Source organism: Grus americana, chromosome 1 (assembly GCF_028858705.1).
Source record: "Grus americana isolate bGruAme1 chromosome 1, bGruAme1.mat, whole genome shotgun sequence".
In the NCBI taxonomy this organism is placed as follows: domain Eukaryota; kingdom Metazoa; phylum Chordata; class Aves; order Gruiformes; family Gruidae; genus Grus; species Grus americana.
The window spans coordinates 54,097,486-54,122,081 of NC_072852.1; the positions used below are offsets into that span (position 1 = coordinate 54,097,486).

General features: G+C 39.9%; 1 protein-coding gene across 5 annotated transcripts in view; it reads left to right on the forward strand.

The window, feature by feature from the left end:
* The window catches only part of ANO4 (anoctamin 4), a 197,538-nt gene that overhangs the window by 68,032 nt on the left and 104,910 nt on the right, over positions 1 to 24,596 (forward strand). For 3 of the 5 annotated variants that reach the window (XM_054847846.1, XM_054847809.1, XM_054847818.1), the window contains exons 3-4: positions 10,341 to 10,451; positions 19,183 to 19,319. In XM_054847846.1, coding sequence (XP_054703821.1) covers positions 10,341 to 10,451; positions 19,183 to 19,319 — 248 coding nt within the window. The remainder of the gene's footprint in view (positions 1 to 10,340; positions 10,452 to 19,182; positions 19,320 to 24,596) is intronic. The other 2 variants (XM_054847826.1, XM_054847835.1) reach the window with 2 other exon arrangements.

A 24,596-nucleotide genomic window follows, 5' to 3' on the forward strand; every position in this document is an offset into this window, starting at 1 on the left:
TTGTAACTGAATGATATTTATCTTAACCTCTCCCTAATTAGGTCTCCACACACTCAGCCTGGCAGGCTGCAAGCGTATCCTCTCCCTCTGATAAACTTGGGTGGCATTCACTGCTCCATGCTTAGTTTCTGTACAGGGAGACATATTTCACGGGATCAGCATGACAGCTCTTGTCTGAGACTAAAGTAAGAAAGGCTTTGCAGTGACAGTGAATTTCTGGGCTTGATGGCCCTAGCCTGGATGTTAGGGCTTATGATGACACTGTGACTGAGGAGCAGACCCAGTAGCTCACAAAGGTTGGAAACAAGGCAAGTAAAAGGGGGAGGGAGGAATGTGATGGCTACCTGTTAGCTCACAAGTGACAGTGAGTATAAAAGGAGCAGGTTTGTAGAGGAAAGGGGCATTGGTAGCCATGAATCATTATGATCGAGATGAAACCTCCCACTCCAGAAATCTCTAAATCTCTGCAGGCTGGAAGGGACAGATTGGGGATAGACTGGATGTGCTTGCCCTGTTCATACTGCCTTTGCCTAAGCATCTGCTGTCAGAAATAGGATCCTGAGCTGGATAGATATCTGTTCTGCTACCCTGTCTTCAGGGTAACCATTTTCGCGTCCCTGTGCTATGTTCATTCCTCAGCAGTTTCAGGACAGCTGATGTTCCCAAAATGGTCTAGCTGCTGGTGCTTTCTGCAGGAATGAATTACCGGGATCTGTTTAGACTGTGAAGGCAGCAATAGGTTATGGTATAATGTGAGTCTGAATAATTGGTGGTTACATTAAAATCCACCCAGAAGAGACATCTGGTATCTTGTAAAAGCTGTCTTGATGTCCCATGTAATAATGAAGTAAATTTTTGGTACCCTGAAGTTATCTGCTAGGTCATGCCTCTTATCCCTGCGCAGCCACCCTTTCTGCTTGTCTCATCAGTAAACTGCTGACTTGAGAACTGGGAAAGCTTTTTGCAATATACAGTTTATTCAGCACATGTTTTCTTCCTCTCCTCTTTATGAACTGCCTGCTAACAACTCCTGATATTGTTAAAGGTAGATGGTAACTAAGGAATTTATCATTCACAAGTAGTCAGATTTTCCAGACATGAACAAATGCTTGAGCATATGCGATTGCGATCTTTGATAGCTATGTTTTTATATGTGCACTCCCAGTGTAAGAGGAAAGAAGTAGAACTAAAAGACAATAATTCCTACTGTCATTTTTATATAAATAAGAGTAATAGGAAGTGGGCCGAATTGTTTGGTCCATTTAGATCTCAGACTTATTTCTAGATTGTCATTTGCAACGTACAAGTGTGTAGAAATGTCTCTGCTTAGTTACACATGATGGCTTTGTGCCGTTTTCAGACTGTCTCCTGTGGATTCCTATCCCAGTCATGGTGGCGCTTGAAAAGGATAGCTTTGTTCCCAGTAGGAGAGCACACACTTCGATGCTCTGTCTCTTTGTATTATCGATGAAAAGAAGTGCTTCTAGGGGTAATTCCAAAGGCTCGTTGTGCAACACTGTCCCTCCGCTGATTGTGTAAGGATCTGCAGGGCGGCCACATAGAGCCAGGTAATTGGAAATATTAGGCATAGGAATATGTAACATGCTATGCTTGGGGCTTCTGTGTGGACATTTGGGTCCTTTCAACTCTCAGAACATTGAGGCATCCATAGATGGGAAATGAAGACAAAGGTTGTGTGTTTTTTCACAGCAGTCCAATGGTTTGGGTGCTTGTCTGTGTGGGAGATGTGGATTATCAGCTCTCCTCAGCCATTGTCCTGTTTGAACTCGCTACTTTAGAGATGCCTCCCTCTTGCTGATAAGAGGAGAGTTGGTGGGTTTGACTGTCCTCATGCCCACAGTTCATTCTGGGCAGTAACTGAACTAGAAATGCAAGAATTGAGGGCTAGCAGGACCCTGTCCCCACAGCCTGGTGTTTGGGCTATTTTGGCAGTAGAGGAGGTTGTCAAGGTATGGCTTTGCACCAAGGGCTATCCATCCATTTTGTCTGTGGGAAAGGCATGCACAGCACGGAACTGCTGAACGTAGGACTCCCACTTCTCTGTAGTTAATTGGCTGATTGGACTTCTCTGTGTCTGATGCCTGCCAGGGTTCAATGCAGGGGAGAATGCCCACCATATGTCTTCAGAATACTTTAGTCTGTGATAAGTCAATAATATTAGATGTTTAGAAATCTCCCCTTCACTACTGCTGCTTCTGGAAGATAAGAGTTTGTATTAACATAGTTAAACATATGTCATGCCTTAAAGTGTGTTGCAATACAAAGGGAAACTATTTTTAAATTGCCTTTCAAAAATAATTCCAGTATTGTTATTACCATACCCTTGACATGACCATGCACAGAGACAGCTATGTCATAGGTTCTTCATGCTAAACAGAATGATTTGGGGTTTGATTTTTTTATTTTTTCCTAACATTCATTGGACTTTCTTGTGGAAAATGAAGTAGCTCTATGCATTTATACCGCTAACTTTCAAAGCATTGTTAAAACTAACAAGGCATTTTTGGGCTTTTACACTCAGCTTTTGATTCTTGGACACTAACATGCAGACACATTATTTTATCCATAATCAGTGAGAAAACCATTAAGATAAATGGTGTGTTCTGCATAGTGGAAGATTTGATTAGCTATGCTGAATATTGACAGAGTATACACTTTTTTAAGGTAATTGGTGAACCAGTTAAGACTATCAAGAGTTATATCCAAGTCCTTATGTATTTATAGACATATATGGCAACCTGCCAGGTCAGAGGTTTTTCAAAGGTCTGCAAATATTTCCACAGGGTACCTGATTTTTTCAGTCTTGGAAGCACATTTTGTGTTAATGCTGTTATGATGGAGTGCTTTGATTTAAATTGGAAGTCTTTAAAGGCCTGTCTTTCAAAGTGTATCATTACCTATTAATTCTTTCAAAACTGTGGATGTGCTTTGTAGATAGATGGTGGCAAATCCTGTGACCTACTGTCATGTAAAGGGTGTGAATCTGATGTGTGGCTGAGGGAGGCCCTCCTGTTGAGTCATGAGGTTCAGAAAGGACCCCCTTGCTTTCTAAACTCCTTCTCAGAGAGGAGCCTAGGTGCGGCTAGGTCCAGTCTTAGTCCCAGACTTGGTCGACAGTTTATGTGTAAAGAATTATATATAGCCACATATCAGAGTTAATGTTTGCCTGTCAGAGACCTCAAAGGACTTTCACTAAGACAGTTTTGCAAAGTTGAAACAGATAGAAAGTTTATTAAAGCGACAGATATAAAGAGTTCAAAATTGCCGTTGATAAATGCGCTTACGGCAGTAGCAATAATGTATGATTGTAATGCCAGCAAAATGCTATCCTGGGTATTCTTCACCAAAAAGGTGAAGTGGCAGTGCTTACCAAGAAGGCGTCCCTGTCTTGGGTGGAGGAGAAGGAGCACAGCCCATCGACTGCCTCTTCGGAGTCTTCAGTTTCTTCTCTGCCCCCCCAGGGGTAACTTCCTCAATATCCTTTATACCCCAACCTTAGCTGTCCCCTCACTGGAGTGACGTTTAACATGATTTGGGTGGAGAGTCGAGTACTATAGTCATAGATGTTTAGCATGTACTTCTTTTAGCTCATTATCATATTTAGGGGTGTCAACTTTAATATTCATTTCATGGATAATGGAGCAAAAGGTCTCACTCTGGACACTGTGACCTTGAAGATTCTGTGTAGAAACCGTCTATCTGTTTATTCAACATTCTCTAGCCAAAACAGGGACATCTTGCTGCCGTAAGACACCCTCCTTCGGCTGCTTCTCATACCAACCTTGCGTATCTCCATCCACAATGTTTGCACAAGAGATAAGCAGACACCGGTGTTTTTAACCTCTTATGTGCAATTCTCACACCTACACAGGTAAAAGTAAGCACCTCAAATTAGGGAAAACTCGGGCCTTTAAGACACTCCCAGTTTGTCACTACAGGTACACATGTGCAGGCACTACCACACCACACAGAAGCTACTGCAGATGTGGGAGACATCTGGTATTACCCTGATAAGATGCACTATCTTAAGTATACAGATATGGCCACAAGTTCTCTGAAACAGAGAATTAAACACATGAATTTTCCTGTCCTTCTCCCAACTGCCATTTTCAAAAGGAACTCAAGACTGGAAACAAGTATCAAAATGAAAGAAAAAGGGAACTTGTCATCCCGCACTTCTTGCAGAAATCTGAAATTGTGTTGAAGCTGTGAAGTAGAGGAAGCTTAGTGCTAGTGGTAAGCAGCAAAGACAGAAGGAAAGCTTCTGGGTAATGGTTTTGTTCCAGAAAGGACTCAAGTGTTAGGCTGGTGGGCCAAACAGTTGCAGGCTGAAAACAGAGCCTTTTTCTTCTGTGCAGAGAAGGGGCAGCTCGAGGCAGGGCACAGGATGTGTTTCTGCACCATGTGCTGAGAAGATATTTGTGAAAGAAGACATGCAGCCTTTGCCCTGGCTTAAGTGAGGCCTTTGGTGCAAAACTGTGCAGGTCTGAGGGAAATGCCCTCTTGTTATGGGTGTATCTGCAGCCACCTTGCTGGTGCGCAGTGGCTCAGCTGGGATCACGGCCTCCATGAGTGAGTAGAGTTCATGTGGGGAGCAAGGACCGGAGTAGAAGAGGTGAGCATGACTCACCGGTGTTACTGCCTGGTGCACTGGCTGTTTGCAGATCATCAGTGTTAACCTGACCTCCCAAAAGACCTTCTGACATTTCCAAACATTCTTGTTCTTAGATCCCTGTGGGGAGGGGAAAAAATATATCTTGAAAAATGCTGATATTGCATTTTTTTCATATCTGTTCAAGAGGAAAACAAACACTGAAAGACAGAGTTATCCTTCATGATGCAGAACTCATTTCTACGTGGACTCAGCCTGTGCTTTCAGGAACTGTCTTAGCTGTACATGGAGAGGACAAACCCTTCCACCTGGACAAAAGAGTTATAAGGAAACACTGAAATGTCCTCTTCTTTGTTTCCTCTTTTTTATTTCCATTGAGGAAGGTGATATCTACACTAGAGTTAGTCAAGAGGAACAAATGTTTTATATTTAATATGAAACTGACCAGGATGAAATCAAATGATCCTGCTGATATTAATTTTTGGACCTTCATAATTACAGTCCTGTAAATTATAATCAATTATGTTTTCAAAACATGGCTACTGACCACACGTATTTTAAACGTACCTAATTTTTCCTTCCTCTATAACTCTATTTTTTTATACCTCTCTTTCTTCTCTTTAATTGTTATGTGATATTTTATCAACAATACTTTTCCAGGGTGGAACTCTGCACTATTGTACATGAGAGTTTTAAGAGCAGCGAGAAGAAATGGAATGATTTTAATATATGAAATTATATCTAATATAACCACTGCAGTAAGATTGATGCGCAGGGTAACGCTGGCATCCAGTTTATGCTGCAGGAGAGAAAAATGCTTTGGCAGAAAGAATATTGCAATACTTTGCTGTTTGGTGAGGAACAAACCAGAATATGACATAGGAGTTTTTATGGAAAACAATCCGAGTTTCTCTCTGACCAATCTAGCATAAGCGGTGCTCTCTTAAAGACTCGCTATGAGACATGCCAGCCTTCTACCTAATGATACATAATCAGCCATCTCTGAGCCACTGCTTTCAGGCCAACTTTATCTTGCTGGGAAGACATGTGTATATTAATATACATTTGCATACATCCTATGACTCGGAGAACAGCTTCTTTTTTTCTGATACAGTAATTGAACCAATATATTTTTTATGCATTAAGGTGTGTTGTCCAGTACAGTCATGGGATGGATGCTGGGAAGACCCACTGTGGTGTACGTTTTGTTTCATTCCTGTCACAGAAAACATAATGCCAGAGTTGCGATCAGTAAAGCTATTGACTTCACATGTGTGTAGCTCTAACATGTTCAGATAATGCTTTAAACAATTTCCATTTGAACCTGTACTTTTGCATAGTACTCACAGTGAGAAGCTAGTAGAAAATGCACCTGCGTAAGGGTGATCCTTCACCCCATGTTGACCTGGGGCTGCCTTTAGTGAAAAGGACATCACGCACAGCAACTTTCTGCTTGCTTTAAAGGAGAGGGTCTGGTGAGAAGGAGCAACTTCTCTGTAGAAACTACAGGCAGTATTTAATGTAGCAAACCCAAACTGTTTATGTTAGAATTATATTTGCTCTTGCTAAATATTGTCCTGTTAGAGGTAGATGACCCTGTGATAGGAGAGTTTACCCACATGGCGTACCAGTTATTTGCTACTTGTATTTAATGTCCATGCTGAAGTACGTGTTTGCTCCCAAAATGATTTTTTAAAAATATAAGAAATCGGCTTACTATAATGATAGAAGTCACTGGCTAGCTGCCTTTTCTGAAAGATCCTTTGAAGCTGTAAATTTTTCTCTACAGAAACTTATAGAGCTCTAGACAAAGCATTTGTTTTGATTTGCTGAGTTAATAGGAAATGAGGAAGGGCAAAGAAGAGAGACCGTGATTTCAGAAATCAACTGAGTCAAGTATTTCTGTTCCGACCAATGCGCAGAACCTTAGTGGTAAAACTCTTCAGGAAGCCCTGGCTGCCTCAGTGAATTACAAAGATCAGTTGTGTTCTCATATGTCCTTTCAAAAATATGGAGTAAATATGAGCCCTTTATGGTGCATTGAGAAACAGCAGCACTTGTTCCATCACCTAATTTTATATTCTTTATTTTGATGCCAAATACTGAAACTATGCACGTATTTCTGTGCACCCAAGTGCTCATGCTCAATTTCAGATCACAGAGGATATACTTGTATAAAAATGTGCAGGCTTTCAAAATCTGGCTCCAAGTGTTTACTGTGCAAGAAAACAGACTTTTGCTCGTAAAGTTCATGTCTAAAAAGCTGATTGTGATAACTGACTAGATACATGTAAGAAGGCCTCATCCAGCAAAGAGCTTAATTTTAAGCAGACGACACAAAATCTCTCTCACTGCGGTGGGAATGACCTTGTTTAACATTAGTACCATATTAACTACCTTGCTACATAATTCACTTATCTGATACATGTGATCATTTTAATATCAAGAAGTATGTTAAAATTCTGGTTTAGAACAAGCCATCTCATTCAGCCTCTAAAAGTGAAATGCCTTTTTAAGTCTCATTTGTTTTCCTAACCTAATTAGTAGAGACCCTTCAAAACAAATAAAGGAAAAAGTATGTTATTTTATACAGTACTTTATGCATCAATGAGTAAATCAGAGTGAATGCCATGAGCTAATTTAAAATATGACTTCAGTTCAACTGTCTCAGTAAGTTGAGAAAAGTCTCAGACTGATCTTTTAATAAAATTACATAAAATTTGATAAATCTAATATTTACTTAACTTTTTGTTTGTTTGTTTGTTCATTTCTCATGATTCTATGGAAAGTGGGTCTTTCCCTCCCAACCTCCCAGGCAATATTGCTTAGAGTTTACTCAGTGGAATGTGTCACTGATAAAGAATAAATCAGCAGCTGCTAAAGCAAGAAGGAAAAGTTAAAGCCAGGCTAGTGATCTCTCAACAGCAACAGTGACACCAGATGCTATCTTGTTTTTTTATTTTGGAGATGTGTGGTAAGATAATGAAAATAAATCTCTTTTGGACATGGGAGAGAACACTGCGGCTTTTTCCAAAGGGCTGCTGGGCTAAAACCTCTGTCCTCCAACAAATCAGCAAATGCTAATTTGGTCAGTCCATGACCCATCGAGTAGAGGTTGTTTCTCTCAGCTAAAAAATGCAGCGCTCCCACCTGCAAAGTGGGTGCTGAGAGAGAGGGAAGAGGGTAGAAGCAAATATGCCCTGATTCATGTCTGTTTATTGACACCATGAAGATCGTGGGAGAAGAAAGTGTTCCTGCAATCACTTATTTAGAAGTTATGACGTCAGCAGACACATTTCTTTTTCTCCTTGTGTTGTTGAAGGCAAGTTTGTGATTAGCCATGCATTAAATCATGAATGACTGGTAGAAGATTATGCTTATAATTTTGAGTGAACTCAGAGGATGATGTTGTTGGTCTGACACTTGTGCAGTGAGGGCAGATGTTAAGGCTACTCTGAGTCAGAGAATCATATGAGACTGTTGCTTGTGTGGATGGCTGGAAGCTCCCCGTACTGCAAATGACTCAAATACAGGAGAGGAGATTTGAACACAGCAAAACTTGTCTTGGCTTCATAGGCTGTGTTAAGCTGAACAACAGTCAGGTTTTGGCTGGACATTTTCTGACCCCTTTCTAGACAGTATTTTTCATTAATTAAAAAATGGCTTTGAAATTGAATGTGAACCTTCTCCAACAGCTTCATTTTATCAAGAAGCCTTTGGTTAGATAGTCCATCTCATATCAGCACTTGGGGACGGCCATTGCTGGCTGGTTGTCACTTCCTCTCTCCTCGGCCCAAATAGTTCAGATCTGTTGGAGATGCTGCAGGGATCCTGCTACCTTCGAGTGTCCTGAGGAGCAGTCATTTGGGTGTAACAAGGATGGAGGGCTTTGGGGAGGAGGGGGTATTTTATATTTGTCGATATTGTCATTATTTTGCTCTAACTAGGGTTGAAATGGAGAAGAAAGGCTTTGAGGGTGCAAATATGTAATTGTCTATGTTAAAAGTCGTAGCTAAGTATTTAACAAGAAACTGAGTGATATCACTTGCAAAGCTGCTTAACTGAATCGCTGTCTAGTACTTCCTTCTCTACCTCTATCCTATTGTGTATATATCTTTTCCAGCAGCTGCAGTATTTTCCCTTTGTCCCCAGAATTCTCTTCTGGGGCAAATCCTAGCCTCCCACCTCTGAGGCCATCTGCAGATTTCCCTAGGCTGCTATTATATGAATAATCAGCTGTCTCACTTAAGAAATTCTCTTTGTTCTACATCATTAAATGCTGACTCCTGCTGCTGCTGTGACAGATCACTTTACAGGAATCTACAAGGGGAGCTGTGTCTGACGTTAACAGTGGGTCTTTGCTGTGGAACAAAAGAATATGCTCGGGCAAGCATGAGATGGTTTGAATTCAAATATTTTAACATTGGGAAATAAAAAAGGCTGAAACTGGTGTATGTATACCCTTTTTGAGATCTGTGTTTCCAAAAAGTGAAGAAGGGTCTTTAAAATAGGGTTGAGTAATTTTGTGCCCAGGAGTATAACTCATAGCTCTCATCAAGGTGGTGGTGAGATAGTCATTTGGTAAGGGGAGGGGGAAGATACAGTGGGCTAGAAGAGAATTCTAAACAAGACCAGTTTGTTACAGGCAGACAGTAGAAGGAAAATGCTTCCATCAAAAGCATGAGTAATGGACTAAATGACCTAAAGGTTTCTTCTTCCGCTGTGGCCTTTTTGTTGTGAAGTCCTTTCCCAGATATCTCCCTGACCACTGCAGCTCTCTGCTAACTCTGTATTAGTTACTCAAGGGCATCGCTTCTAACAGATGCCTTTGTGAAAGGTCAGGTTTTGCTGCCACTCTTTAAAAACTGGCCATATGCCCAGTAGCTTCCTCCTCATCTCCGGCTGTATCAGAGTACCCTGCAGCCAGCAGCTTAAGCCTGTTTGCCCAGTACCTTTTCCTGTCTACTCTTGACGTGTAGCTACCTTCCTTTACATGGAAAAGGTGTGTTTTCAAAACTTCCTCCATTCTTTGCTCATGTAGAAAGAACACTGAAATAGGCAAATCTTGTGCCTATTTACATGTGCAAGTGGGTTTGAAACCATGACCCACTAGCCTAAGTTTTTATTCTGTGTGCTTTTGAACAGCAACCATTATAGACCAGTGTGACCCCCTTCAAAATGGACTGCAGTACTGGAGTGCTTCCAAGACCATGGCATGCCATCAGCTTGGCATGTGAGAAATATGGTGTCCTGTGGCTGAAACATGCTGTCCGTGCTCTTTTTGTCCTGATGGCTGTTTTCTGTCTTGAGACTTAATTCATTCTCTGTGTGTGTTAGTGTGTTTTATTTTAGCCTGGTTGTTCCTGTAGTGCTGTGTAATTTGTCACATTTCAGAGTTAGTTTTGTAGATGGTATGGTGAGCGGATGCTCATGGCATGGCAGCACGTGTTCACCTGAACGAAGGACTCGCCAGTGGTGACTCTGCGTCATTGCTGATAGCAGAGAATGTTGTTGTTTCATTCTATTTAGCTTTAAATCAGTCCATGTTCTACCTAAAGCTGCTTCGTTTTGGAGAAAAATTGGTTCTGCTAGGGGGAAAAAAAATAAATAGTTTTATTCAACGTGTGTGTTCCCTCACCTGAAAGCCTCTTGGCTGGATTTTCTACCGCACTGTCACAAACTCCATCAATCTCTTCAATTTCTTCAGAAGGAAGAGAGGATTTGCAGGTTAACCGGCTGGAAACGCAAATATGGATAAAACCAGACATACAGAAGACAGATGTGGACTTTTCAGAAATTCTTAATGCAATACAAGAAAGTAAGTTATTCCTTGGATGCAAAATTTGGTTTATGGTAGAAGAATCAATTGAGATGCATTGAAATTATAACTGAAGAAACATACAAAGTGATGAACTGAATGATAAGTGAGTAGTATGTATTACTAAAATCTCTGAGAAAGTTCAATGGGTTATGGAAGGCCAGTGAGAAATCTTTTACTATCAGAGAAGTCACAGCAAGATTTGAGTTATTATGTGCCTGGGGATTTCAGCAGTATATATTTTCTATGTAGAAGTAATCAGAAATGTTAAGATTCCTGTTACTTCAATCCATTCTTTACACTCTTGAATGGCTGTGTGAACTAATAATGTCATGCAAATGCTGAAATCTGGGATCTAAGACTGGATTTGAAGTTCCAGCTGTTCCAAAGTGTTGGGGTATATTCACATTTTTGCAGCTGGTAATTTTTGAGAGCAGAATTGATGAGCTTGTCACAACAACTGAAGGTCTGCATATCTTAGATACTGCATGAAACCATCTCTTTTCACATGTAATGTGCTGTGGAATAAGAATTGATTGGTCCACCCTTCTTAAATGTAACTGCAGAACGATCTCAAGACTTATGCTAGAAGAAATACTGCTCTTGTTAACAACAGCGGAAGACACACACCCCTAACCAAAACTGATGCCACTCCAGAATCCAAAAGAATCTGGAAATGCAGTGGGAATTTTCCATAATAGATTGAAAACTCTTATGCAGGCTAAGAATCAAAATGCATGGCATGGCTTCCTGGTTTCACTTTTTTCCAGTTTTATTTTAAACTGGATGTTTTGTGTAGCAATTTTCTAAAGTGAGAAACAGCAACTTATATTCTTGAATGATAAAAGATGCATAAGAACGCGTAAAACCCTGCACTCCTCCTGATTTTTGCCATATGAACAAGGAACCATACAGTGGTAGGATCAGGTCGTTTGGTGGTGGTACTAGTTTGGGGGTGGAAGGAAAAATCTCAGATTAGTATGATGATGGGGTAATAATTTGGATTTGAATCACCTCATTATTTAAGCTGTAGGTTTAGGATGAACCCTGTGTTTTGTAACTTTGTAACAGGCTTTTCCTGTCGGGAAATCTTAATATGAGATTTTGCTTTCTCCCCTCTTCTCCGCACCTGCACAGCCCAGATATAGGCCTGGGGGCAGTCGGGATGTGGACTGAAGAGACTGAAAAGGCACTGTCATCTTTCAGGGGCTGAACAGATGAGACAAACAAGGATAAGCAAATTCAAGTTGGGAAGAGACCATATTGGAATACAAGAAACAGTTATCTTCTCCACTTCAAGCACATGGCTGAGGATGATTTGTTTAAAACAGATTTATTAACAGATTTATTAATCTGTTTAAAACAGATTTATTAACAGTCTTTTTAAAATGGCCATATCTCAACTTCCCTTGGTACTGTGTCATATTTCAATATCATATTCTGTGATTATATCCCTGTGCTGAATAACCTCAAATTTTCATTCAACAGGGCACAGGTTTGCTTATAATCTCAACTGTTAAACTTCTAGATAAAACCCCCAGTTTCTTTTAAAAGTACACCATTTTTCCATGGCCGTAAAGGCGGCATTCATCTGACTTGAACATGGGGGTTTGCAACAAAGGTATCAAGATCTGAATTCATTGTCTAAGCTCCCTTTGCTATCAGCAGAATGTAACTCACATGTCTACAGCCCAGTTTGTCTCATTTTAAAGTAGGTGTCTAACATAGGTTAGACGACCTGCAACGTGGGAGTGGCATTTGCCTCTGTTGCCTGCAGATGGAATTTAGGGAGATAAGCTAACTTGAATCACTACCACGATTTAGACACAAACGTCTGCACTGTGGATGTGTAAATGTAAGTGAATCCTACCCTAAGTAAAACAAATATTTGCAAGTGATTAATGGATATACACCGAATAGAAGTAGGCTCCCAAATGGTTTTAGCAATTCGAATTTCATTTCAAAACTTAATCGAGTTAAACAAAGAGTCTTTTAAGACTTAACATTTTGATTTCTAGAGTATTTCAGAGCCATTTGAGAAGGATGCAGCTTTTACAGCCTTAGAGACAGTGTTTTTTTCTCTATCCAGACCAGACACAGTTGCTGTTGGAAAGTTAATCTCTACCTCCTTCAGCTACATTTTCCTCTGGAAAGACAAAAGAATTGCTATGACTGTACAACCCAGTTTGCAAAGGCTTGTTATGTGTCCAGGGGAGTGTCTTGTCACCTGCAGTCTGTTGTGAATATCAAATAATTAGGATAAACATGCCTCAATATTCTTTCTAGGGTGGTTGCTCTGAATAGTCATTGTTACTTTTATTCCCGGTTGTTGTTAATGAAAATTAAATGAAAATTTAAAATGTAAATGAAAATTAAAAAAGGCTCATGATGCTTTGAAGTGCCACATATTTTTTCTTGCTAACATGAGGTTCCTGAGCATTTCCCTATTCAGGAGGTGCCTTGTGAAACTTTAGCTATCTTTCTGTTTGGTAGACTGCCAAGAGTGATCATTCAATAGCACAGATTTTTTCTTTTTTAAATTTAGTTACTTAAAACAAACATTTTGCTCTAAAGCTACTGTAATTTTTTTTCTTTTACCTTACTGAGCCTCTTAGATTGCAACTGAAGATAAAGATTTACCATCTCATTATTTACTTTTCTGTGAATATACTACTATTATAAAAGACTTAAAAAGTAATTTCTACTGCAGAAGAGCTAAATTCTGCATTTAAGTTCCATAGTTCATGGTAGGGTCTTAAACACATTTTTCTAAAGATTCATGGTAAGTCTTTCGTAAAACACTTTCTTCTTGACCACGTAATATTCAGAAATTATCCGTAGGCTATCAGAGACAGTCCAGAAGCAATCATTACTACTCTGAAAATGGCTATAGACACACAGTGTAAAATAGGGGATTGCACTGGCATTGCAAAACAGGGTGATGCATCTGACCTAAACCAAACTTGTAAACTAGACAGCAGAGGTGTCAAGGATCTGGGTGAATCTGTCAGATACAAACCAGAATTCCCTATTGTTGCCTACTCACAGCCTGCACCCATCCCACAGCCCCAGCCAGGAGCAGGGCAGCTAGGGGGCACCAGGAGCAGCCCCAGCCCCGGGCATCGGGCACCTCCCTGGTGCAGGGGGGCTGTGGCCGGGCAGGGCCGTGGGCAGCTGGAGACCGGCCCTGCTGTGGCATCGCTAGGGCAGGGACTGATGGCCCCGGGGGGCTGAGATGGGGTCCTGGGACCTGGGCAGGGTGGGGGGAGTCCCAGGGGTCCAGGCAGGGACAGTCGGTGCTGGGAGTGCCCTCAGGGCCATGGGAAAAGCTAGCAAAGGCTTTCATGGCTGTTTCCTAGTTTTTACACTGAGAAGATGGAGTTCTTGTGGAAAAGTAATAAACAGTTTTATTTTTTTTTTAAAAAAAAGAGCTCAGATTTCAAGCTTTTTTCATGAATTCCTATAATTTGCTTCAATGTGTGAAACATTTTAATTGCCATTGCAGTAAAGTCAAAATTCTAAGAAATCTCTGACTTTTTAGAATATCTTTCAAAATTCAGTTTACATTGACTCTCACTAGATTTAATAAAAAGTAATTTGATTCTCTCATTTTAATTCTCATAATATGGAAGCCAGAAATCAGTGAGTTTCCTGAGACAGGGTTGCTGATCCACTGTGTAGTTACTGAATTTAGCATTTAATGTGATAGAAAGTTCTGGGCTGCATGGTATCTGTAGGATGGCCTTGAAGCAAAGATTTGTAAATTGTATTTGCCAGCCTTCCCGAGTGCAGAAAAATGTTTGTATGCAAAAATCCAAATAGATGCTGTAAAAACCTAACATGTAGTACAACAAGATGCAGAAAGGTTCTTGGTTTTTCATACTTGAATTTTTCTGTTTTGCAAGTTACTGCAAAACAGATATTTTCTACTCAGGATTTTTATAAGGGGTGTTCTCCAATATTGGTGCTTTTAAACGAAATCATTTTTTTCCACCACCATTAACATGTGGAAATGCTCTATACTTATTACAAACATTGCCAGTACGAAATTTTAAGGAAATTCACTCTTCAGTGTTACTGACAGGCCTAAAAGCTTCCAAAGAGCAGTTTCTGGAATACTGATCTTCAGCTTGCGTTATGCAAAGCTAGAGTATACTCAATGGCTTGGTGTGGTAATTGGTAATAAAATGACAATTAGTTAAAGAAACATGATGTCTAAGGATGCTTCCATCTTGCCATACACAAACACAGTCAGGTCCCATTTTTTAATGAAAATTCTTATTTTTAGGTACCTCAGTTTTTGAGCATCCATCTTCAGAAGATTAAAGGAGTTATCTTATCTTTGAGCCCTACCTAAGTCAGCCTGTTGGTCCAAAGTGACTTGTGGACCCACTGAGATTATGCACGGACTCTTGCTCAGAACTTCCCAGCATTCGGTTTTCAGAATATGTGGTTCTACTGTATTTGGGGTAAAAAATATTTGTATATCCACATTTTTCCAGCACCTCAAGGGATTCTGAATTATCAAGTCCTTTTGATTTCTTGCCACAAAATGAAACATGAGGGGGAGAAAAGAGCTTGCATATTTAAGTTGATCTAAAAGCAGAGGGGGAATTCTTAGTATCTCCTGTAGCAATGTACATGCTGCTTCATATTGCTGTTAAATTTCACTTCTTAAAAAGACACGACTATACACTAGAACCAGTCTTTCTCCCAAATAGCATATATATATGATAAAATTATTATATATCATTCTTTTAAGGTCATTTGTGGATATATGCGTGTCATGATCTGAAGGTGACAGAAAAGATGGGGCCCTGATTATGTCTGTAGAGACATTTGGCAGCACAGGTGTTCACGTCCATTGGAGCAGAGTGGCTGAACTAGCTACACAGGCAGGAGAATTGGCTTGGAGGTACCATCACCATTATAAAAGTAAAGCAAACAGGATTTGCTTTTTAAAGTATTCATATAGTTTTGTGGAACAGATTTTTTTAATTTTTTTTTTTAAAGTATCCAATGAGGCTCGGGGTAGAAAAATGCGCTCAGCAAATGTTAGAGCCCCATGTTGAGTGTCAGTGACTGAAATACTAAGCGTATTTTCAGAAACATACACAGCAACGCAACTGTGGGGTAAAGAGCTCCACTTTCTCACCAGCAGCACACCTTTACTGCAACTGGAAGAAGGTAACAGACACCGTTAGCACTGACAAGGTAGTTCAGCACGTCTCTTCACTACTTATGCTATTTGCTGAAGCTACCCACCAGCATGCCAATTATCGGCTTACTTCTAATATAAGCAATTCTCTGCTACAGGCAATCTGGACAGGTTCTGGTAGCTAATTTCAACAACGAGCTGAGATCCACTGATTCCACAGCTTCTAGTCACTGCTAAGATGGGCTGGATTTTAAAGTGACCTTGAAATAAGATTTTTCTGCTCCTCACAAGTCCTCAGAATAATCCAGTAATTCTCTGCTTGAACCTCCCCAAAACATTCACTCTCTTACACACCAAGTTGTGTATCTCAAACCACCCACTTAAACACCGTCTATTTTGCAATGCAAATCATCACTGGCACTTCAGGAAGCAGCAATTCTAGTATCTCAAAGGCCTCATCTTTTATACCAAGGCAGTCTTAGTGGCACGAAAAAGCTTGTTCAAATTCCCTCGAGCATAGCATACAGATAAAACTTTCATTTTTACATCTTTCATTGCTGCTGTCTGCAATAGATAGATATCTTGCATAATCTTCAGAAGGCTTCACTATTTAATTATTTTTGTATTTGCCACAGTTGTTTTCAGACTATATTGAGCTGTTGATCATATACAGGTTCATTTGTCGCTCTCATGGAGGCACTCTGCTGTGTTTCAGTTCAGTGAAGTTTCAAGTAATTCAAAATATGTCCTGTTTCAGTAGTTCTTTCTGTTGAGTATTCAGGTGAATTCTTCTCATATGAGCATGTATGCAAAAGCTGGTCATGGTCTACCACCAGATTATTATCTGATGGAGTGGAATGTTTCCAGTCTTGCCCTTTGAAACAGTAAGGACAGTGAAGGGCAAGTGGTTAGACTGTGCTGTCTTGCGGCGGTTCCCCTGTCTTTTATAGGCATTTCTAGTATGATTTCTGTATATTGAAATAGATCAAGGTCGCAAATAATTCTTTAACACTGCTGCTGCATGTGGTACAAATTGGAGCCTGTTTTTTTGCCTTCTAAGTCTCCTAAAACCTCTGTAGTTTGTCCTAGGACAAGTTGGATGCAGGCACGGTGACACTGAGGAGCTGCGGGCTCTCCCCATCACATAAACCAAAACAACACCAGGATGCCCTTCTCCACCCCCCTTAGTAAGCTCACCCCTAACTGGGAACAGGATGGTGTGAAGCCAAGGCCAGTTTTAAAGTTGAAAATTCAGTCCTAGATATTTGTCTCTAATGATATCCTGGCACTTCCTGCAAAAGAAGGATAAGTAAAATAAATGGACTGATAGTAAAACCAGCAAGCGAAACTTAGTATCTGCAAAAAGAGGTTTTATACCTCTGATGTGTTCACAGTCTATGATGATATGCATGCTATAAAGGAGAGTGGAGTAGGTGAAGCTATTACTCCCAGTACCTCTGTAAAAGCTGATTGAGATCCTGCAGAACAGAGGACCCTATCTAAAACTGATGAATTATGATATGAAGTGTTAAGTAAGGATTAAGTATTGTGCGATGCTAATGTTGGGATACAAAGAATGATAGATAGATTAGTCAGTATGCAACCCCAAAATCGCTAAACTTGAGGAGTAGCATGCTATCTTAAAAACTGTAAATCTGGCACAGATTCTTATCATTCTGTTGCTACATGGAAAAAAATGCTGTTAAAAGTATTAAAAACTGGAATTCCATTAAAAATTACACTGCTTAGGTTAATACATTAGCTGAGTATCTAGAGAAGATTCATTTGAATGTGAAGACTTTTCTGTTGTTTCTGAAATTTTTAGTGGTTTTATAAGCAAAAGTATTGTGATTGAAGATGCAATGTATTTCATTATGCATTAAAATGAAGACGACTTCTTGAATATTTTGATAGGATTTTCTTTTTTACCTACCTGCAGCTGTAATAACAGACTTCAGATACTGTAAAAGACATGTACAAAAAGGGAGTAATCTCTTCCCCATGTCCATGATTGGTTGATAGGAAAAGAGTAATATATTTAAATTGCAACATATGTGCATATTCAGGATGTATATTATGAAGAAAACTTTCTCCTGCTTATGATAGTAAAAAATAGGCCACCTGCAGAGACTGCGGAGTCAGTAGCATCGGAGATTTTTTTAAAAAAGGTTTCTTAAACCGGGCTATAGCCCCTGAAGAAGGGAAAGGTAAAAAGGAGGTCACAAAATGCTCATGATGGCTGGGAACAGTTAATGGCCTTTAATTTCTGGCAGCTATTCAGCTGCCAGGTCTCTCCACAGTAGGGGAATGGATTTTTACACCTGCAGCCAGGAGTTAGAAATGTAACTAAGTTGCCGCCAGCAATTAGAGATTTTTGGCTGTTCCCTGTTAAGATAAATTCTTGTCAACAGGAATTACAACTGCCTGTCACTACGTTAGGGGAGATGCAGAGAAGCAAAAAGATCAGGAGGTTATTGCACAACAGAAAAATGATTCCAAAAGTCAGTCAAGTTTGAAAAAAAGTGTGAGGGATAATGGGTTAGACAAATTTCTGTCAAGAACAATAGATGTTTGATCCTGCTCTAGTCAGAGGAAGAGACTCAGTAGCTGACCTTTGGGGGTCCCTTCTAACAGTTACGACTATACTGTTGTAATTCTGGATTTTGCCTACGAAACATGAGGTTGGAGAGATGAAGTCTGTCCATAATTGAAGCTTGATCCTCAGAAAAGGCATTTTTCTTCCCTCCGCCGCACACCTCTCCATCAGACTTTGGCACCAGACCCGCAGCGTATGGGGTGCAAAGGTGGAGCTCGCCGGCCGCAGCCTGCCCGCCTTGCGTCTCCCATCCGACAGCCGCTCAGTCAGCAGATCGACGGCTCTCATGTGGGACTGCGACACGCACAGCAGCTCTGTCCACGGCTTCTCATCGCCTCCTTGCTCAGCAGAGCAGGGAACGTCACCCTAAAGCTAACGCTGCTCTAATCCTGAGTACGGTGCCAGCCTTGAATAGAGTTAGGCTATTGCTTCATGCACGACTGCTGCGCAGTAGGTAGATCTGAATGTGCCAGCTTTACATGCATCGAAACATGCCAAATTGTGCAAAGGCAAACTTCTGCCCAGGCTCGTTTATTCAGTGCCTTTTGAGTAACAGTACTTATTTGAGGTCTTCTGCCTCTGGCTGCCCCACAGCTCTGTACAATTTCTAAGTTGATACTTTATGTAGTAGATTAAAAATCTGCTTCTTTATAATAAGAAATTTTCGGAGACCTTAGTAATGCAGAAGGCAATTGTTTAAGCCAGTTACCCCAAGAGAAGGCAAGGAGATAGCTAATATATGTTTTATTGTGACAGAATATTACTCATTTGTCATCAGAGAGGTAGTGTGGTATCCTAAATCTTTATGTGGCTCGCTGTTGAAGAAAGCACTCCTCCAATGCACATCAGACTTTAAATTTTACATAGTAGATACTTAAGCCAGAACTAAAAAGTGGGATTGTTGATAATGTGTTACACTCGGTGTCTTCATTTGGATCAACGGTGATTTGAATGCATATTTTTATTTTTGTTTTTAGTAGCTAAGGATGTCAACATTTTTTTTGATGAGTTAGAAGGCGTGAACAGCCCTTCCAAAGATGACGACTCCCTGCTTCACCATGGTAATTTGACCAGTACTTCTGATGATGCCAGCAGGTTGGAAGTTGTGGGAGAGGTAAGAACACACAAAATTATTAATGTAATAATTATTCATGCCTATTATAAAGAGGGAATAAATGTAATTTGATTTAAAATCTTTTTCTTGTATCTGACCTTTGTCATGGGGACTGTTTTTCCATTCTGAGATTATAATGCTGAAATATAAAATATCTCAAGTTAAAAGAAGGTTTTATTGATTTCATGCAACCCCATTGAAAAGTCTATACAGGCCTTTGTTTTCTGCTTGTTTTCTGAACTAGCCAAGTCTAATGCTTCACTGCTTCTGAAAATAATGGAAAAGTTTTCCCTATATTGATCCTTTGGGGGGAAGGAGGGAGGAGGACAATTTGTCATAAATCTCTCGTGACAAGCATTGGGTATCTGGTATGTGACGCATTCCCTTGCAGTGAAGAACAAGTGACCTGATGGTGCATAATGGTAATTCAGAGAACATACCAGGGAGGAATCATTCAGCACATAGCCCCTTTTAAATTGTGTCCTGAGGCAGGCAAAGCATCATGGACCCAAGTATGAAAATTTGGGCCTAAATTCCTTTTTGTGTCTTTTGTGCAGAAAGGAATGTGACACCCTTTAACTACCCTACAACCCATGGATGTTAGGGCTATCTCCTCGGAGAGTGAGGAGTGAGGAGACCAGGGACTTGTCTCCTTTTGCCCACCTCAGGAATACAGCTGCATCCGGACTACCTACTGGAGTGATCTGATGTTACCTGCAAGCTGTGCCTGAGGATTTTTTGGCAGAGGGCTGACCGGTACAGAGCAGAACTGGCAGGGACCATACTAACAATTAAAAAGCATGGAAAACTATAGGATATTGCTGAAGCCCCTGCCCTGACCCTGTTTTGTTTACTAGTTCCCATAAAATTTAGAAGGTATAATTACAGATTATGTCTTTTTCAAGAGCTAGAGGGTTTTGTGGTGCAAGTTCTTTTGTGAAACACTGCTGAGGAGAGAGTAAGAGATTTTCCTTGTGCTAGAAATTCAGCCCATAGAGAGCTGTACTCCTGGAATGTTTAGACAGATAATTAAAGCAACAAAATTAAGGGCACTCAGAGAGGTGTTTGACCTTGCTCACAATTTCATCTTTCCCTTTACTCATCGCTCTTCCCCAGCTTCCCATACAACTTACAAAGGGCCCTCTTAGCCTGCTTGCATTGTAATCGCTTAACCTGACATGATATTCCTGTGTTGCATTTTGGGATCATGTACTGTATGGTCTCTAACAAAAGGACGTGGGTGAAAGGCACATGATCTTTGCATGTTAAAGAGGAAAAGAAAACAGAAAACGGTCAGAAGGACAGAGGATGAGATAGAGCAACATATGCTGCTGTTACAGCAGAACTTTTTTTCCTGTTCGATGTATTCTTTGTTGTTTTTTAAAGGGAAAGGGAAAATGTCTGAAGAATATTTTCCTAGATGAACAGATTATCTTTTTTTGCATAAGCATAACTGAGGAAAATAGCAATGTAGGTCATGTATATATATAAGAGGAACCTAGAAAATTGAAAGTTTTAATGGGATCTGAGGGATGCTGTTGTCTACAAGAGAAGTTTCAAGGCACTTGGCCCCTGCATAATTTCAGAAGGAAAAGATAAACTGTGATGGTGTTGTATGGTTTGTACGGATAAATATGGGAGCTCAACTATACAGTGGCGAGGTGAACTCTGAAGCTTCAAGCTTTCTTTCAGTCTTTCAGTTTAGTTTAGTAGCTCAGAGAGCCTGTTGATCCACTTAATGCCATCTGGCCTCAGTGTGAAATCTCTCTGAATGTGTTGATGTTTGTTTGGTTTAGTTTTAAAGCTAACATTGCAGCCAAGTAATTTAATATGGTTTCTGTCTGAATTAATTAAAATTAATTTACAATCAAAAAAAATTACAAGAACATAGCAAAGGTTTCTTATCACTTTTATGTAGCTGACAAGTTAAAATATTGTTTGCTTCAACTGTTAGTTGTTCGTGCTCGACCAGAAGATCGAATGAAAACTTTACGGATAGAGCTTTATCAACAGTTCCTTAACAGATGCAGGGCCAGATTGGGATTCAGCTTGTCCTTTGACTAGATATGTTGGGTTTTTTCTTTGTTTTATGTTTCATTCAAACATGGCTACAGTCTGAGCAAATTAAAAATTACATTTTCCTTTGTGTGCATTGATCAAAATACTTTTTACATATGCCAATATAGCAATTAGCTATACACTTTACAATTTAAATCCAAGGACATATTATCACTAAAATATTGTATTATATCCACTGAGGTTTCATTTTGTGAGAACTGGAGAAGCAGCAGAAAGAAGGTAAAAATTAAAGGAAAAATGGCTTAGGAGCTGTACTGTAGGTATGCATCAATTCTGCCTTTCTTTCTATGGAGTAATAACTTAGTCTTCTTTATCCAAATGAGGGAGAATGATAGAGCTGGGACAAAATTTGACTTCTCCTTAAATGAGTTTGTATGACCCATTCCTGACATTCCAGCTAACGTAGGTAGTTTTGAAATTAAAATTGTAAGAGTCACTCCTATAGTCTTCACTTTAAGCATCAAACTCTGTTGATATTTGGTGGCAGTGTTGTTAATATTACGCAGAATAGAGTTTGTTTTAACAGTCTCTTTTATAAATTGGAACTTGCACTGAAGATTATGGCAGAAAAAAGGCATTCACATTGCAAAATTCTAATTTTCTTTATGGCACTTACAATAGGTTGCACAAATTCAGCTCAGTTTTCTTGTGTGTATTTACCAGTATACAAGCTAACTACATAATTTTTTTCCACCAAATCCCTGTCTTCTTCAGTGATCAGGATGGATATGGAAAGACATCTAAACTTTCAGAGAAAACTACAAATCTCTTACTTCCTAACTTTTGAGCACTTGATTTTGCAGCCTAGATAATTTCATTATTAGAAAAGCTCCATGTAATTAAATATATTGTGGTGTCAAGAAGAATGTATCAACCAGTGAAAATACATGGAAAAATAAAGCTGCTGCTTCTGCAAAATTATAATCTAAATGGGCAAAAGGATATTAAGAAAAAAAGAACACACAGAGAAAATACATTCATTCTTTGATTAGAACTGTGCCTTACAAACTGGGTGGTTCTGGGTTCCCCTTTTTCTGCATAAGTTATCACTGTTAGTGGTGCAGGTATTAACCCCCTCTACCAGCTGTGAAGTCACATGAAGGGGATTTTCATTTCAAGTAGCCACAAACAACAGGAAAAGATGATATCTATACAATTCAAAGATCCTATTTTCATTGAGAATCCATACTGATAATAAGCAGCTACCAAAATAAGTAGGAATCAAGAAAGAATCTAACCTATCATTAAATTAGTGAACATTGGAGTCCCTTCTGATTTATTTTTTTAAGACCTGCAGATAAAGTTTCAAATTTCCTTGATTTCCCCAACCGTACTTTTAAGTGTTCCATTTAAGGTCTCTATAGCTGTTAAGGTTACAAATCCTCTGATTTTACATAGTGAACCATTTGGGGTAAGCCCTTCAGTCTAAAGGTCTCCTAGCATATATGTGTGTGAGTCATATGTCTATGAATGTTGATGGCTCCCAATTGTGAGTCTGAGAATATGAAAACCAGTGCATCCCTGGAAAAGAGTTGCTGGTTATACAACTTTAGATATGCATATTACAAATAAAGATGCGAAGATATCCAGAAATGCTAAACTTCTTGCTAGAGTGAAGTCTTCCCTGTTCTTCCACTTTCTTCTGGCATCCTTTTTCAGATGAAGGAATGGAGGTTTGACGTACATGACTAAACCACTTTTCCACCAAAAACTGCAGTCAGACCTGGCTCTAGATCTTTTTTTTCTTTTTAATCAATTTAGGAAAACTTAATTTTGAAGTCATAACACAGGGAAAGGAGATGCAATATCTGGAGAAGAGTCAGCGAAGCTCAAGGCAAGAGAAAAGTCTCTGTCTAGAATAGTGTAAGCCGGGAATACTGTGGACAATGCAGCTGCTATTTCCTGACACAGCTGGGCCAGCCTTTCTGTCTCCATATCATGTTAGATCCTCAGAGTTCTTGTAAGTCAGGCTCAGTCTATAAAGCTGCCTTAAAGGCTCTAACAGAGGGCAACAAAGGGTTCCTTCTCAGAGCCCGTACCAGTTTAGTAGGGTTTATCAGTCTGGATTTCACACACTGTGCTCCTAAAATGAGAAGGAACCTCCAAGTGCAGATAAGAGTCCAAGCTGCCTTTCTGAACGAAAATGACAATACTGTAGTTGGGAGTGTTTTACAAATCCAAGAGAATGTAGTTGTCTCAGGAAGTCTTATTTATAGGGGAAGAAGTCCTACAAGTCAAATAACCCAGCTAAATCTCGTAGACGCTCTTTAATGTAAGGTTCTACATGCACTGATGAGTCAGCATAGGGCAAACCAATTTTCTTTAGAGAAAGATGAAACACAGGAAGCATAAAGGGGAAATCTATTTTTCCAGTGGAGTCACTACTGCACACAGAGAAAGACACATTCTTTGTGGTACACTCTGGATGGGTCTGTGCTAACATTTTAGTTCAGGTCAGGAGTGTACATTTGAAGTGAATCTCTCAGTTGCCGCTACCCATGCTTTGTTTGCATTCCAGAGCAGTGTTGGATTTCAAACTTGGATTCTTTCTGCGTGCAAATAAATTGTGAGATGTGTTCCAGTGAGTCTCCTGGACCCAGACTAGAGTGGGCCCAAAGTAAGCCATCAAACCTACATAGTGTGGACAGCAGATTGGTTTGTTCTCAGGTCATTTCCTATTACACCATTTTACTTGCTAGAATACACATAGTGGCTCTAGGACCTATGGAAAGGAAGGATGGCACAGCAGGAGGCTTAGAAATCAGAGCAGGACCACCAAGGTGACCCACTGCCTCTCAATCTCCTACTGCACCCTTCCTTTATTTAAATAACCTTAAATACTCTTTTGGGTTTTTTCACATCTTCTCAACATAGATATTTTATGGAAAAAACCAAAAACCCCTCTGCTTCCTGAGCTGTTTCCATATTTAATGCTCTGTGAAAAATACTTCTGATACACTGATAATATCATTTGTCGGCATGATGTGCAGTATAGATATAAATGGTTTGTTACTGTTATTTCCTTAGGGCTTAAATCTTTTTTCTTGCCTTCTTTTTCAGCTCAAAGAACTGTTCCACTATATCAATTCTGCATTAAGCTGTGTCAGGAGTCAGGCACTGCAATAAAAGAATCTTAGAAAAATTCCCCTTTCTGCTTTCAGTAAACTGAATGTACCAAGGGGATGGGACATTTGGGAT